Source organism: Scyliorhinus canicula, chromosome 5 (assembly GCF_902713615.1).
Source record: "Scyliorhinus canicula chromosome 5, sScyCan1.1, whole genome shotgun sequence".
NCBI classification, from domain to species: Eukaryota; Metazoa; Chordata; class Chondrichthyes; order Carcharhiniformes; family Scyliorhinidae; genus Scyliorhinus; species Scyliorhinus canicula.
Window position 1 is genome coordinate 179,309,629 of NC_052150.1, and position 17,121 is coordinate 179,326,749.

At 46.8% G+C, this 17,121-nt stretch overlaps 1 protein-coding gene across 1 annotated transcript in view; it reads left to right on the forward strand.

Moving 5' to 3' along the window:
* The window catches only part of gad2 (glutamate decarboxylase 2), a 187,990-nt gene that overhangs the window by 117,522 nt on the left and 53,347 nt on the right, over nucleotides 1-17,121 (forward strand). The window contains exons 7-8 of the mRNA XM_038798155.1: nucleotides 7,986-8,101; nucleotides 12,222-12,301. Of these exons, the coding sequence (XP_038654083.1) occupies nucleotides 7,986-8,101; nucleotides 12,222-12,301 (196 nt within the window). The remainder of the gene's footprint in view (nucleotides 1-7,985; nucleotides 8,102-12,221; nucleotides 12,302-17,121) is intronic.

Sequence of the window (17,121 nt, forward strand, 5' to 3'; positions counted from 1 at the left end):
CACAGCTCCAGGGTCCCAGGTTCGATTCCCGGTTTGGGTAACTGTCTGTGCAGAGTCTGCATGTTCTCCCTGTGTCTGCCTGGGTTTCCTCCGGGAGCTCCGGTTTCCTCCCACATGTGCGTAAAGACGTTCTGTTAGGTAATTTGGACATTCTGAATTGTCCCTCTGTGTACCCGAAGAGGCGCCGGAGTGTGGCAACTAGGGGCTTTTCACAGTAACTTCATTGCAATGTTAATGTAAGCCTACTTGTGACAATAAAGATTATTATTTTTAAAATTATGATAAATAGTGGGGCTACATTAGTTACCCTCCAATTTGGAGGAACTATTCCAGTGTCTATAGAATTTTGAAAGATGACCACCAATGGATACACTATTTCTAGGGCAATTTCCTTAAGCACTCTGGGATGCAGATTATTAGGTCCTGGAGGAGTAGTAGACCATCTGCCCCTTGAGTCTGCTCCTTCGTTCAATAATTTCATGGCTGATCTGATTTTAACCTCAACTTCACAATTCTGCCTACCCACGATAACATTTCACCCCCTTGCTTATCAAGAATCTATAAACTCTGCCTTAAAGATATTCAAGGAATGTGCCTCAAATTTTACCTCAAGCATATCTCCTACGAAGCATATTTGCCCGTCATTCATGTCTCGGACCAATTCAATTATTCATCACACCCAGTTGATGAAAGAATGGCAGGGCTCTGGTGGCTGGAGGAGGTGACAAAAGTGGCAATACAACAAGTGGTTAGTTAAGTTTTGGAAGGGAATCTTTCAGTTTCTCTATAGCTGCCCGGAATTTAGTTCAGAGGATTCTTCATAATTACAATCTGTACCCTAAAGGTATTGGCACTGTTATCGCCAATTATAAAGAACACAGAAGTTTTTTTTAGACTGATCCATCTGAAATCAGGTCAAGGAGAGTGAGATGACTAATGACATTGGACTGAATTTGATAAGAAGACAGCAGGTTTCTCTGGCACCAACTGAATGGTTGATTACGTGTCTTTCCGGTTACGAATATCTCAATGGAGGAAGCTTGAGAGATGGCAACACCCATGGCCTGAATAGACTCCTCAATCATATGTCCTTGAGTGTGTATTGCCTTTGGCAATTCTGCCTGATGTTCCCTTACCTAACGCTGCAGCTGCTGTGTTGCTCACAACTCTCGAGGCCCATCATCAGTCTGGGGTTTAGCATGAGCCTGGCCTCCCACAATCCTCCGAGTGTCAGTGGCCTCAGTTGTCACATCCTGGCAGTTGATTGGTTGTGGATGAATCAACGGACCAGAAGTGGGTCGAAAAGAAGGGAGCAGTTGGAGCAGGAGAGTCTTTGTCAGCCACAGGTCAAGATGGTGGAGGGTAAAGGGCCTGGCCTGCTCGCCCAAGTGGTCGACAGAGCAACTGTTGGACTTCTTGAATGAGAAGTTCTGCCAGCAGAGGAGGACAGCAGAGGAAGATCTAGCCATGGTGGTAGAGCTGCTGAAAGTGGGAATTGACCATGTGAAGCAAAGGCTGGAGTTCCAGGACCAGGCGATTTGGAGAGTGGAGGAGACGACGGGGGAGCACGAGGAGCGGCTCACCTCGTTGGTAGCTGAAATGAGTGTGATGTGGGAGACCTAGAAGCAGCTTATGGAGAAGGTGGAGGACCTGGATAATCGCATCAAGAGACATGACCTGCAAATTGTGGGGATTCCTGAAGGCATCGAGGGAGCGGACGCCGACACTTATGTGGCAAAGGTGCTGGAAATGTTGATGGGAGAGGGGATTTAACTGATCCCTGGAGGTTGACCGAGCGCACAAGGCGCTGATGAGGAAGCCGCAGGCGAGTGAGCCGTCGAGAGGGATGGTGGTGTGGCTGCACTGTTTCCCAGACAAGGAAAAGATTTTGAGATGGACAAGGTCGATGAGGAGGTGCACCTGCTGTGGCTGATGTGGCGCAGCAAGAAAGGGAACGGTGACTGTGGGCATCCAAGGGTGGGCCTGGATGATCACGTGACACGGGCCGGGGACTGGCCTAAAAAGGGATATGGTTGATCGGCAGCGGAGGGGGAGGCGGGGTGCTCCCCAACAGGCTGGTCACATGGAGTGTGAGAGGACTGAATGGGCCGGTCAAACGGTCACGTGTGTTCACGTACCTGAGGAGTTTGAAGACAAACATGGCTTTTTTACAAGAGACGCATTTAAAGATAGGCGATCAGACAAGGCTGAGGAAAGGATGGGTAGGGCAGATGTTTCAGTCAGAACTGGGCATGAAGACAAGAGCGGTGGCGGTGTTGGTAAACAAGTGGGTGGCATTTGAGGTGGGGAACATTGTGGCAGATTCAAGGGAAGGTTTGTGATGGTGAGTGGGAAGCTGGAGGGCATTTTGGTAAATGTTTATGCCTCAACCTGGGATGATGTGGAGTTTATGAGGCTGATGCTGGGATAGCTTCTGATCTGGACTCGCACCTGCTGATCATTGGGGGTGGGCGTCAGGGTCAGGGAGGGTCAGGGAGGGTGTTGGCAGTGGCGAAGGAGCTGAAAGGGTTTCTGGAGCACATGGCGGTGTGGACTCATGGAGCTTTGGGAGAACGAGAGCAAAGTAGTTTCCGTACTTCTGCCATGTGCATCGGGTGTGATTTCTTTGTGGTGGACAAGGCTTTATTGGCGGCGGTGGTCTCTGACCATGCACCGCATTGGGTGGATTTGCAAGTGGACCAGGGGGAGCCCAAAGCCCACAGTCGAGGCTGGATGTCAGGTTGTTAGAAGATGAGGAGGTGTGCGAGAGGGTGAAGACTGTCGCCCGGGCGAGGAGGTGTGCGAGAGGGTGAAGACTGTCGCCCGGGGGTATGTGGAATTTAACGATACTGGGGAAGTTACAGCCGCCACGCTGTGGGAGGACACCAGAGCACTAGGAAGAAACCCACACAACCACGGGGAAAACGTGCAAATGCCATATGGTCACCCAAGGTCGGAATCAAATACTGGTCCATGCTGCTGTGAAGTAGCAGTGCTAACCTCTGTGCCATCGTGCCACCTGGGAACTGTGCACACACCTGAAGGTTTCACTTTCCATGGTCACAGGGCAGTGGACAGTGAGGGAATGGAAGACATTTCTATTGGGGAAGCCTGCTAACTGGTCAGTATGACCCTTTATGACCATGTGCGTGCAATTAATGACACCTTGCACCTGGGGGATTCCAGCAATGTCTCCAAATCTGATGGATCTCTCCTAACTGTTGAAGTCAGTTCGGTGGAATATATAGTCATCAGTTATCTTGGATATGGCATTATCACCTTTGATGCACCGACGGGCTTCAGCCTGGGATATCCCACCCATGTCCCCGTTGTATCCCTAGAATGATCAGAGGCACAGAGGTTGAGAGCCACAATGACATTCAGAGCTGGCGGCACGGTAGCATAGTGGTTAGCATGGTTGCTTCACAGCACCAGTGTCCTAAATTGCCGGATTGGGTCACTGTCTGTGTGGAGTCTGCACATTCTCCCTGTGTCTGTGTGGGTTTCCTCCGGGTGCTCCAGTTTCCCCCCACAAGTCCCAATAGACGTGCTGCCAGGTAATTTGGACATTCTGAATTCTCCCTCTGTGCACCCGAACAGACACCAGAATGTGGTGACTAGGGGCTTTTCACAGTGACTTCATTGCAGTATTAATGTAAGCCTACTTGTGGCAATAAAGATTATTAATTTATTGTGTGTCCATGACCTACCGGGGTCCAGCTTGCCTTGCAGCACAAAAGCGATCAGTAATATGTCTCTTGGGAGACTCAGCCTGTGCTAACACTGCTGCGTGTACATCTGGTTGAGCTGTGTATGTAAGTCTCCCTCTGAGGAACAAGCAATTCTTCACACAGAGAGCAGATGGCGCACCCTTCTCCACAGTGCCACCCGGAGTTGCTGCTCCCCCTCATAGGTGGGGGTTGGGGGGTGGTTGTGGGGAGGGCTTTGGGGGGGTTGAGGGTGTGGTTGGGGGCAGTTGGGGGGGGTGATTAGGAAGGGGGCAGTTTGGCCACAATGACTTGGTGAATTAGACCTATGGCAAGTTGGCTCTCTTATAGTCCTCTGCGCTCTGTCCAGCCCACCTCCCACCCCCCACCTTCCTCCCACAGCTCTCTCTGGCCTGCTCCTTGGGAACAAGTGTCACTGTCCCTCTGTGCCACTTAAAACACACCCCCTCTCAGTCCTCAGTAATACCCTCTGATCATCACCCTGCCTTCCACTGTATGTTAGCTGTCCACACAGCTGGCTGGCAGAGGCAGAACTACATTTCTTGCTGTCTCCTTTAACAAAGCAGGGCTCTGAAGCCCCAAGGTACTCTTGTGCCACTGCTAAGCATAGAGAAATGTTGATAAATTTGGGTTAATTGGTATTTTAACTATTTTACTCAATGTTCCACTTTGTCGTTGTCAGGCGTCTACGTATCAAGATTTTCGTTGCTTGTGAAATTTGGAATCAAAGTCCCAACGTTGGACTTCCGACTAAACATTTCCCAACCACGTTTTACAGACCCCCGTCCTGATCTCAGTTGCTCGTAAACTCTGACCGTTGTTCATGATGTACTCCTTTGTATTCACAAAGTGGGTAAAATTCAGCTCTGACCAGAGTGCAAAACATGCGGTAAAAGATTGGCCACTTTTTATATATATTTTATTTCCATTGAACTTAATTCGGTGGGTGTTTGAAAGCAGCAGATCAGCAACCACTTCTTCAACCTCACCCAACCCAGCTATGGATTTTCATTGAATTGGGATGTCTCAGCTTTCCTTTAAAAATGGTGACCTGGATCCAATTCTGGGATTCAGGTCCCATTCCTTGGGTTTCCAATTTTCAAGAGTCTAAAACCCATTGTGGAGATTAGATTGTCATGGTCCTCCACACCTTTCATGGTGTCAGACAAGGTTTTCATTGAGTCGTGGTCCACAATGCTTCTGAGGTGTGGTGAACCATAGTCTACATGAGGGGACTTTTAAAAAAGTACACTCAAAAAGTCCTTCCCATGCACCCATGTCAAGATGTGCTCGCCAAAATATCCCTCATTGTCTCATGTCCCCAATGCCAAGCTATGTCACTTGCATGCCCATTCACCCATTACACACCAGAGAACCAATGAACCCTATACCCTATAGTGACAGTCGGGTAAGAAAAAGCTCTTATGTCATAATAAACATCATACAATTGACAGATAGCCAGAGCTGTCAATAAAGAAAAAGTTTTTCTGGGGCTCAGATATTTCAACCGGCTAATGGATTTCTGTGCTCTCAGCCAAGCCTCATTATGTGTCCTTGACTGAGAGAGTAAACATTCATTGGAGTACAAAAACTTCTGGACTGAATATGCTCAACTTCAGGCAGCCATTATTGAACAAACTTTATTTCTACCTCCTCAAAAGAAAGGACAACATAATAAAATGCTCAGATCTGCCTCCCCAGTGGTATATGTATGCAATTTCTCATATTAATCAGACTATATTAATATCAATGATACCTGAATTTTAACATGCTGAGTGGCATACTTGTTTTTACAGTACAGTCATCATAGTTAAAATGTATATTAGATCAAAATTACCAGAGCAATTTACATGTAAAAATTGATTTTCCTTAACACCAATATTCATTTAACAAAAATATCTTGGTTGATATGTTTCTCACTCACATTCTCCTTCCTTTTCCACTTGTTTGGCTCCACTCTCTCAACATCTCTGACTGTGTCAAACCTGAACTTTGACTACCAACTCTGCTTAATGATTGAGACTATGACTTTAATTAAATAATTTTAAATTAAGACCCTGGCTCACTTTGCTCTGCTGGAGGATTCTCCAATACTAGCAAACTTCTATGCCGGAACTTTCTGGCTGTTCAAGGGTTCTTCGAGTCCTGCCAATGGTGCATCCATCCACCCCCCCTCCAGACCCCCCCCCCCCCCCCCCCCCCCCCCCCCCACACACACAAACACACCCCGCCCTGCCACCATGGGTTTCAAAGCAACAACAGGTGCGTTAAACGAGAAACACCGTTGACAGTGGTGGAAACAGAAGATCCTGTGGTTGACCAATGGCAGGCTGCCACTGCCAGCATCGTGAAACATGCAGCAGATTGCACAGAAAATCCCATCCCTAGTTTCTTTGCGGCTTTCACTTGCTTTCTGACTTTCAATTAGGACTGTAGGAGGAATTTGAGGTTACCTCATGTACTCCCTTTGTCATATTTCCTCTTTCAAGCAAATGATCTGATGACACGGACAAAGCTTCTCTCCCATCTTCACTAGATAATCAAATGTCTCTTTCCAAAAGCTCCAATCACATACTTCTTATCACCTCAATGGTTTTTTACTTGACCTTCTAACCAGCACTGAACTCCCTAAGTTTCAATAAGTTTCAAGCCTCATCCTTCTAAACTCCATCAAGTACAGACCCAGAATCCTCAACCGCTCCTCATATGACAAGCATTCATTCACAGAATTAACTGTGGGTAAACTAGAAACAAAACAATTGATGAATAACTGTATTAACATACACAAGCAACCTCTCTTTCAAGCTCCCTCCAGCCAGTCTGAGGTCACCTGACTGTAACATTTACTTATATACTAGTGAGACTCCTAGTGGTCAGTCAGTGAATTACAACACGACCATAATATCACTGCAATCCCCATGTAAACAATCTGCCCTGCTCACCCCCACGATCTCCAGAAACCACCCACCACACACAGGTCTTGCTGCCAAACAAAGAGACCCAATATTGTCCAGCCTTGATCTGGTGAGCAGCCTTGAGCTTCCTGTTTGGTAAGTTGCAGCTTGCTGCCCAATGTAAGTGTAGTGATGGCCTCAAAATCATGGCTGCCTCTTCAGCAAAGGTAGGGACAATTGATTGGCACACTCAAGATAACAGCTGAGAGTAGGTATTGAGTTAGAACCTGACATTTTTGCTTTAAGTTGATGTTCCATTCAACATCCCTCATTCTCATTTTTTATACTGTATCAATATCAGTTTGTAGCTAAAAAAAAAGAAAATGGACAGTTACGTTTGGCATAACATGAGTTGTCAGTTGCCAGATCATAGAGTGAGACTGCGTATAAGGCAGAAAATAATAAGGAGTGGACACATTAAATCAACTGATGTAGAGAAAGGTATTCCTTTCTCGACCCATTTGTTTTCATCCCATTTCATTTTAACTGTCTTTTACCATTTCTTTCTTTCTTAATATATATTTAATTCCGCCCCCCCCCCCCAATCTTAGCTTTGACAGAGTCATCGGACGCGAAATGTTAGCTCTTTTCACTCCCTACAAATGCTGCCAGACCTGCTGAGATTTTCCAGCATTTTCTCTTTCGATGTAGAGAAAGGAATGATCCAAACACTAGTATAACTCATATTGTTATCCATAAAATAACCAGTGAAAAAATGATGCCAACAACAACACTGAACAGGACAAAGGGGCAGCATGGTAGCACAAGGGATTAGCACTGTGGCTTCACCGCATCAGGGTCCCAGGAACTATTCCCTGTTGGGTCACTGTCTGTGCGGAGTCTGCACATTCTACCTGTGCCTGTGTGGGTTTCCTCTGGGTGCTCCGGTTTCCTCCCACAGTCCACAGACGTGCAGGTTAAGTGGACTGGCCATGATAAATTGCCCTTAGTGACCAGAAAAGTGTTGGGAGGGGTTGTTGGGTTGCGGGGATGGGGTGGAAGTGAGGGCTTGAGTGGGTCGGTGCAGATTCGATGGGCCGAATGGCCTCCTTCTGCACTGTATGTTCTATGTTGATAACTCCAGAAAAAGTAAGCTTTTACCAAGGCAGCATTTGCCATTTAGGACACAGATTACAAAGAACAAAATGGTGGAAACAGAGTTCGTAGCAAATCCAAGGCAACTGTTGCTGCTATTTTCTGTAAAAGCAATAAATGAATCATCGTGTCAGTTTGTCAGGGAAGAATTGTTATTCTTTAACAAATTTATAATGAAAACTGATGAGTATGTCATATTCTATTTCAGGTGGAGCCATATCAAACATGTATGCCTTGCTAATTGCACGCTACAAGCTGTTTCCTGAAGTTAAAGAAAAAGGAATGACTGCCATTCCTAAACTGATTGCCTTCACATCGGAACATGTACGACTTTTACTGTTTCATATTCTTGTTGTCTTAATCGATAATCATAATATATACTGCAGTGGAGACGCTTATACCATCCCATCCATATCATAATCCATATCCATTTATTGCGGTTTGTGATTGAGCAATCACTGGTGAACATTTGGGAATTAGATTCTGCATGAACAGTTCCCTCAGCAGACTGGCATCTAGAATGGACAGTACCTTTCTGCTTCAGGTTGAACTGCAGCCTAAAACAATTCTGTTCCAATACCTGCATTTAAACATATCATATATTTAACAACGGAAGGCACGGTAGCGCAGTGGTTAGCACTGTGGCTTCACCGTGCCAGGGTCCCATGTTCGGTTCCCAACTTGGGTTGTTGTGCGGAATCTATAGGTTCTCACCGAGTCTGCGTGGGTTTCCTCCGGGCGCTCCAGTTTCCTCCCACAAGTCCCAAAAGACGTGTTGTTAGGTAGTTTGGACATTCTGAATTCTCCCTCTGTGTACCCAAACAGACGCCGGAGTGTGGCGACTAGGGGCTTTTCACAGTAACTTCATTGCTGTGTTAATGTAAGCCTACTTGTGACAATAAAGATTATTATTAAGTTACACTATTTAGCCCTATCACAATACATTAACCAATCAACATTAGAGTTAATATATTGGCTCCCTTTAATAGCAAAATATTAGCTTATTTAATAGCTGGGCAAGGTCCCAAGAAGCACTTAAGAATCAGACAGCAAGCAATCACTTTGCTCGCTTTTGTAAATTCAGAGAAATAGATACACACAGAACTACATTTCAACAGGACCTCTGCTCATCAATGCTGGAATTAATTAAACAATTACTGATCTGCTGAGAGCACCAGTGAACAGACTGTTCATGGACTCACTGGGGGTGAATCTTTAGTGGAAGATTACAGTTGGTGACAGTAGCTAGCACTCTCAGGCCTATAGTGCACCTGCTGGTTGGAGATAATGTACGTGGGGTCTTTGAGCTGCCATATCAGTTGTCCCAGCACCAACTGATACCAGTAGGGGAAGAAAGGGCATGAAGAAATTCAGAAAGAAAAATGCTGTCAAGCTGCATCATTCATTAAGCATGAAAATTCTTGCAGTTCATCAGGGGCATAGTTAATGAGAGTACAATCAATTCAGATTCACAGCTGAATTATGATAAGCAATAGTGACGATACGTTTCAACATTACTCTGGGGGAAAATACTTAAATGCAAGCAATATGCCGACTTGTCCCAGCAGTTGTATTATAATAATAATAATCTTTATTGTCACAAGAGGGTTTACATTAACACTGCAATGAAGTTACTGTGAAAAGCCCCTAGTCGCCACATTCCGGCGCCTGTTCGGGTACACGAAGGGAGAATTCAGAATGTCCAAATTGATCTAACAGCACATCTTTCGGGACTTGTGGGAGGAAACCGGGCACCCGGAGGAAACCCAAGCAGACACGGGGAGAACGTGCAGACTCCACACAGACAATGACCCAATCTGGGAATCAAACCTGGGACCCTGGCGCTGTAAAGCCATAGTGCTAACCACTGTGTTGCAGTGGTGCCCTTATGGACCAAGTCTGCTAGTTACTTCCTCTCATTGGTCCCACTGGTGTGTTCAGTGTCACCGGCAGGGGCCCTATTTTTCATGAATCCAGAAAGTTCCGACAACACTATGGATGCCTCTTGGGTACCTATCTGCCCTCCCATCCCAACTCCACTTCCCCACTCATGTGTGTCCTTCAGGATGCCAAAATGTTGCATCTCTTTCAGTCACCGGTGTTGCGCCAAGTCTTTCTCAGTCGGGGAAGCAAGAGGTTGTACTATGGCCAATCTTGCCCCAGCTCCAGCCTCCAGCTCCAAGTTGGGGTGGGCAGAGGGTCCGCCCCTAGCACAGCAAAACTGGGAATACCTGGGCTTGGAAAGGCCTCAGTATATCTGGGCCCATGCCTTCTTACCTTATGATCTTTTGGACTTGCACTATAACTACAACAGGATGCCAGTAGAACTGAGTAAAATTGGGGCCTAAATATCTAAATAATTACAACTCCTGGGGTGAATTTGAATGGGACTGTCCAAATCATCTGCTTATAACCTTGACAGAAGGTTTGACGAAGCACTGAAGAAATGAATTACATAATTTCTCCAGTGTTTATATGGATATATTCTGAAAAACAGATTTTCAGAAAAACTCTTTGGAAATTCCACACGCAAACCAAGCTTAATCAGAGAAGCAGGGTGACATCAAATCAGGAGCAAGCAATTGGCAATAAAACATATCAGTCAAAATTACTTAATTCTTATTTCTAAAATGCTAATCCAATCGCAAGGTCAGCTGCAAAACAAGACCAGTTGCAGTGCTTGACTTAATGGCCGGGATTCTCCGACCCCCCGCCGGGTCGAAGAATCCCCGGGGGGAAGTGCGAATCCCGCCCCGCCAACGGCAGCTGCCCTATTCTCCAGCGCCATTTTACGGGCGGCGGCAGAATTCCCGCCACGCCAGTCGGGGGTCGTTGACAGCGCCCCCCCCCCCAGTGATTCTCCGGGCCCCAATGAGCCAATTGGCCATCCAGTATTGGCCAGTCCCGCCGGCGTGAATTACTCACCTCATCCATGGCGGGACCTGGAAGGTGAGTATGTGGGGGCAGCCCTCGGGGGCCGCAGGAGGACCCGACCCCGGGGTGGAGCACCCACAGTGGCCTGGCCCGTGATCAGAGCCTACCGATCCTGCAGGCGGGCTGTTTCCATGGGGGCCTTCGTTCCTCCACGCCGGGCCCCTGTAGGGCTCCGCCATGTTGGCCGGGCCGGATCTTCGCGCTGGCCCTTCGTCGCCGGATGGAGCGGCGCCAGCCCCTCTGGAGCCACCTAGCCCCTGAAAATTCTGAGAATTTCTCACTTTCGGGGGCTGTTGGTGCCAGAGTGGTTGGAGCCGGTTTTCCCACTGGCGTGGATACGCAGTCCCCAGGAGGGAGAATCCCGCCCATTGTTTTTCACTTATTTCACTTGAACTTGCCATTGAAAAAGTTCATTACCATTTTATTCCTGCTTCATTCACATTTACATTTGAAAACACACTAAAATGCGGAAGAAACTATGAAAATGTGAAAGATAAAATTAGGGCAGCACAGTAGCACTGTTGCTTCACTGTGCCAGGGACTTGGGTTCGATTCCCGGCCTGATTCACTGTGCGGAGTCAGCATGTTCTCCCCGTGTCTGCGTGGGTTTCCTCCGGGTTCTCCGGTTTCCTCCCACAAGTCCTGAAAGACCCGCTGTTAGGTGAATTGGATATTCTGAATTCTCCCACGGTGTACCCGAACAGGCGCCAGAGTGTGGCGACGAGGGGATTTTCACAGTAACTTCATTGCAGTGTTAATGTAGCCTACTAGTGACACTAAAGATTATTATTATTATCTCGGTCAAAGATTTTGATCTACCAATGCCATTGTGTTCAGTAATGTGAATCTTACTAATCGTGGTGAGGTTTGTTGTGTATTCTTTAACTATTTGTTCATCCTACTCTTTTATGTGAGGCAGTTTATACAAGTTCAAGTCCCACCTCAGGACTTGTTGGCAATGAGAGGGGTCGTTATGACACAGTTCACCAGCTGAGCATGCAAAATGTTCCGACAATCCACACCTACTCCAAGGGGAAGGAAGAGTGTGTATATACACAATGCAAACATCTCGGGAAAGATAGGATGCCCCCTCATGTTGAATAGTCTGCTGACACTCAACATCTTGAGTTAACCCCGAAGAATGGTTGCTTGGGGAAGTACCAAAGGAGCTCCTTCAGTAACATATCCTTAGTGGGTGCCTGGAACTCGCTGCTGGAGGAGGTGGTGGAAGCAGAGACGATAGTGACATTTAAGGGGCATCTTGACAAATACGTGAATAGGATGGGAATCGAGGGATACGGACCCCGGAAGTGGTTGGTGCAGACTTGGCGGGCCGAAGGGCCTGTTCATGTGCTGTACTTTTCTTTGTTCCTTATTCTTTATTCTATCTTCAAGGGAAGAGAACAGAAAGGATAAAAGTCACACTTAGAAAGTGTACTATTAGCAGAATCTGTGACATATTTAGTAACTAGAATCCTATTGATGTTACTCTGTGTGTTGATGCTTACAGAGTCATTTTTCAATAAAGAAAGCAGCAGCAGCTTTGGGGATCGGGACAGATGGAGTGGTTCTGATCAAGTGTGATGTAAGGTAGGTCATGTTATACATTGCCTGCAGACTTTTCCACTCCTTAAACAGTGAGAGCCAGCTTTTGCTTTCAACCAAATTAGATGTCTCTGCCGATACACCATCTGCATGGATATTCGCTCAAAGCCCTGACTGTACAGTACATTCGCCATGACATTTTTGCAGTAACTGATCTGCACAGCCAGACCCAAATCTCCATTTTGATGCCCTAGACCTGGTAAAAAACCAATACTTTCTATCACCCCAGTACAGCTCTCATCTCCTCTCCTTTAACTTCAAGGGACCGAGGCTGGAACAAATTCGACAGATGGTTTAGCCATTTGTTGCCAGATCTGCCTGGGCCACATGAAACACCTGTTTGCATCTGCTAAAACTGCCTGCTATGCACAGATCCTCCGAGAATGCCAAATACAAGTATGAGGGTTCATGGACTTCAAGATCGAAGACTTCAAGATTCGTCCGATCAGCTGCCTCTGCCATTCCTTGCTGCCAGGCTAAACATCCTCTTAAGCTTCCCATGCACTAATGCGAAACATGCACCATTCACTATCTCTCCTCTCTCCCTTCATGTCCTCTTTGAGCTTACCTTGTACATGAGATCCAGCTGCCTATTCTCAATAACATGCTGACTAACCAACATCCCTTCCTGGCTTCCACATCAGCTGATATTGTTGACAGTTCTCTCTCTCCACAGGTATTCGCCTTCAATGGGCGGCACGGTGCCGCAGTTAGCACTGCTGCCTCACGGCGCCGAGGTCCCAGGTTCGATCCCGGCCCTGGGTCACTGTTTACCTGGGTTTCCCTCTCACAACCCAAAGATCTATGATCTATGATCTATGAATTGGCAACGCTAAATTCCCGCTTTATTGGAAAAAGTGAATTGGGTACTCTAAATTTATAAAAGAAAAACAAAATTCTCCTTCAAATATACCCCTCTCCTCAAATAAACAGTCCTGACTGTCCTGCAATTGCAAACTGCCACAGAGGGCTGGATTCTTCTGCCCTGCCAGCCTTAAGATCGTCATGGGCATGACGCAGACAATGGAAAAGTCCATTGACCTCGGGCGGGATTAGACATTCACCGGAGAATCCCGCCCAGAATCCCCAGCTTCCCTTGCTTCTTCTAAGCCCTTGAATGTGTGGTTACCTCCCAAATTCACAGCACCTTTCCTGGAATTCCTTGTTTGAATCCCTCCATTCAGGTTTCTGCCCCTGTCACTGTTCTGAAAAGGTTCTTATCGAACAGGATAAACCGAGGGTCCCATTTGCCTTCTCTTGTGCATGTGAAAGATCCCACGGTAGCATTTCAGCAGAAAGGAGAGTTCTTCCTGGTGTCTGAGCCAATATTTACCCCTCAACCAACATCATTGAAATAGTATCTGGCCATTGTCACCTTTATGGTCATGGGACCTTGTTCTGTACAAACCAGCTTCTGCATTTCTTTCATTACGTTTGGACCAACACTTCAAAAGTATTTAACTGGCTGGTTCAGTACAATCTATTATTTCTGTGAGCAGACCTCCTGGCCCAATGATTTGGAGTGTATCTTCAGTGTCTAATATCTAGTTCAATAATAGTATGACCCTAATGACATGACAGAGAGCCCTGTTCTGTATTCTGAAATGTTGCATAAGGTGTCACCTTTGTTTTCGGACTCAGTATCAAGGTGAGGAACAATTTCAAACCAAGAACTGATTTATTTTACATAAAATACATGAATGAACAGAGAACGGTTTTATAATGAGAGCAATAAATCCCCTACATGCCTTGGTTTTGATAAATGATAACAGCTTACTAATGCCATCAATGGAGGGCCATTTCTCTAACCTATTCAAAGTTGGTGGGTTCAGACTCTTGTAAAAATAAACTGTGGCATTTGCTATTTCTTGCTGGAGCACAGTTCGGCCTTGCCTGGAAGATACAGAGTCAGGGTTCTCTGTCCCCGGCTCAGACCTGAAAAAGGTTCGGCCCACTGAGCCGTCAATCAGAGATTTTACCCACATTCCACAGCATATGCCTTTCTCAAAGCACCATGCATATGAAGTAGAGCAGCATGAAAATGGCCAACAGAATTTGGGGTTTATAAATACAATATAGAATAAGAGAGCAGAGAGGTGAGAATGTCTGTGTGGTCAACTGGTTCTGCATATGGACCTTGGATGTCACAGGGGAGTGAGTCATCATCACGAAGTGGCTTAAAATGGTACATAATGACTCTACATTTGTTCACTAATTATTACTGCGAATCGCTATGGAAACCAATTTGATTTCAGGCTGCCGGCTTATTGTTGAGAAAAAAAAAGATGAAGTTAACCTTCCAGCAATGTTAAATTTAAAATCTTCATGTCAGGCTGCACAGGCAAAGCCTAATTTGCTATAGGATGAAGAAAAATAGGTTTTACATCTCTCACTCATCCGCATACAAGCATCCCAAATTTAAAAGGAAAGAACAAGTTAAACTGCAGGAGAAAAGGATGCTCATTGGTTGGCAAGTCAGCTCTGATTGGTTGAGGTGTTGCCATGGAGAATGCAACAATGAACCATTTCTTCCACTCGTCTGCTAAATTCAAAAAATACCCAATGCCTGGACATATTCCTTTTACCTGCACAGGACAACACAAACTCAAAATGGCCAGAAGTTGCAATCATGGAGTCCAGATGAGGTATTCATAAGATTCAGAAGGCCAGAGCAACTTGTAAGTGATAATGGAAGTCAATTTGCTTCAAAGGAGTTTGGGACGACACAGTAGTACAGTGGTTAGCACTGTTGCTTCACAGCGCCCAGGGCCTGGATTCGATTCCCAGCTTGGGTCACTGTCTGTGCAGAGTCTGCATGTTATCTCCTTGTCTGTGTGGGTTTCTTCGGTGCGCTCCAGTTTCCTCCCATAAGTCACGAAAAGATGTGCTTGTTAGGTAAATTGGGCATTCTGAACTCTCCCTCTGTGTACAGAACCAGCCGCCGGAGTGTGGCACCTAGGGGATTTTTGCAGTAACTTCAATAAAGATTATATTATCAGGTTAATGGAATTGGTATTCTACATATCAAATCTGCTCCATATCAACCTGCAACCAACGGGATGGCCAAAGGATTTATGCAATCACTCAAACACATAGTAAAGGCATTGAGAGGACAAGGCTCATTACCAAGACAGGTTAACAACTTTCTAATGCCATATAGAAAGTCCACACATGCAACAATGCAGAGCTCACCAGCGATGTCACGCTTCAAGAGGAAATTGAGAACACAATTCAGCCTCTTGATATCACCTGATACTTCAGAAATTGTCAGACGACAACAACAAGCTCAAATTGCTAGAAGAGAGCAAAACTCAAAGAGTAGAATCTTTGGGCGAAATTCTCCCCCCCCCACGACGGGTGGGAGAATAGGGGGAGGGCCTTCCCGACTTTTTTGACGCCCTCCCGCTATTCTCCCCCCCCCCCCCCCCCCCGCCGAAATCCCGACAAGAATCGCTGCCGCCGTTTTTTTACGGCCGGCAGCGATTCTCAGCTGTTAGAAGGGCCGAAGTCCCAGCCCTTTACGACCTTTTTACGAACGGCAAACACACCTGGTCCTGCCGTTCGTAAAAACGTCATGACAAACTCGCAAAAAATAACCATGGCACCGATTGGCACGGCAGTACCACGGCCGTGCCAAGGGTGCCATGGGCCCGCGATCGGTGGGCACCGATCGCGGGCAGCGGGCCCGATGCCCGCGCACTATTTGTCCTTCCGCCGCCCCGCAGTATCAATACGCGGGGCGGCTGAGGGGCAACCCGGCCCGCGCATGCGCGGGTTTTCGCGCAAAAACGCGATGACGTCACCCGCGCATGCGCGGGTGGAGTCTTCCCACCCGCGCATGCGCGGCTGACGTCATATGACGCGCCAGCCGGCGCTAACTCCGGCAAGCGGGCTTAACGATTTTCCTCCGACGTCGGGGCTAGCCCCGACGGGGGACCAGAATCGGTCCCCCGTCGGGAAGGGGCGCGCTGCCGTAAAACCCGCCCGGGTTTTACGGCAGTTTTACGATTTCTCCCGTTTTGGGAGAATTTTGCCCTTTAACTGTGGAGAACGAGTATTAGTTAGGAGATAACGAGTGAAAAATGGACACTAGCCATCATCCGGGCAAAGAACGGTCTGATATCTTACACCATCCAGACGGATGATGCAAGAGCTTGGTGATGTTATACTAGCCAACTAACTTTACGAAGTGAACGTACTGAGTCTTCACCAGAAGTATTCACATCGGAATGTATGGACAATGATATGTCAGAACCGAGTTCTATTACAGAAGAAATTATACAATCTGTCACTGCAGAATCTGAAGCACCAACAGAAACAGATAATAAGTTAGTTTCTCAAGAAATATGACCAACAAGTGAACAGGAAGATACTTCGCTGATCTCAAAGAGCCTACTTCCTGACTGTTGGATATTGCCGAAAAGAGACACATGCCCTCCAAAGCAATTGTCTTCCCTGAGAATAGACAATATAATAGAACATAGAACATACAGAGCAGAAGGAGGCCATTCGGCCCATTGGGTCTGCTCCAACCAACTTAAGCCCTCACTTACACCCTATCCCATAACCCAATAACCCCTCTGAACCTTTTTGGACACTAAGAGCAGTTTTAGAATGGCCAATCCACCTAACCTGCACGTCTTTGGACTGTGGGAGGAAACAGACCATGCAGTCACAAGGAGAACGTGCAGACTCCGCACAGACAGTGACCCAGCGGGGAATCGAACCTTGAACCCTGGCGCTGTGAAGCTGCAGTGCTAGCCACTGTGCTACCCAGCTGCCCAAATAATGGTGAAATGTAAGGA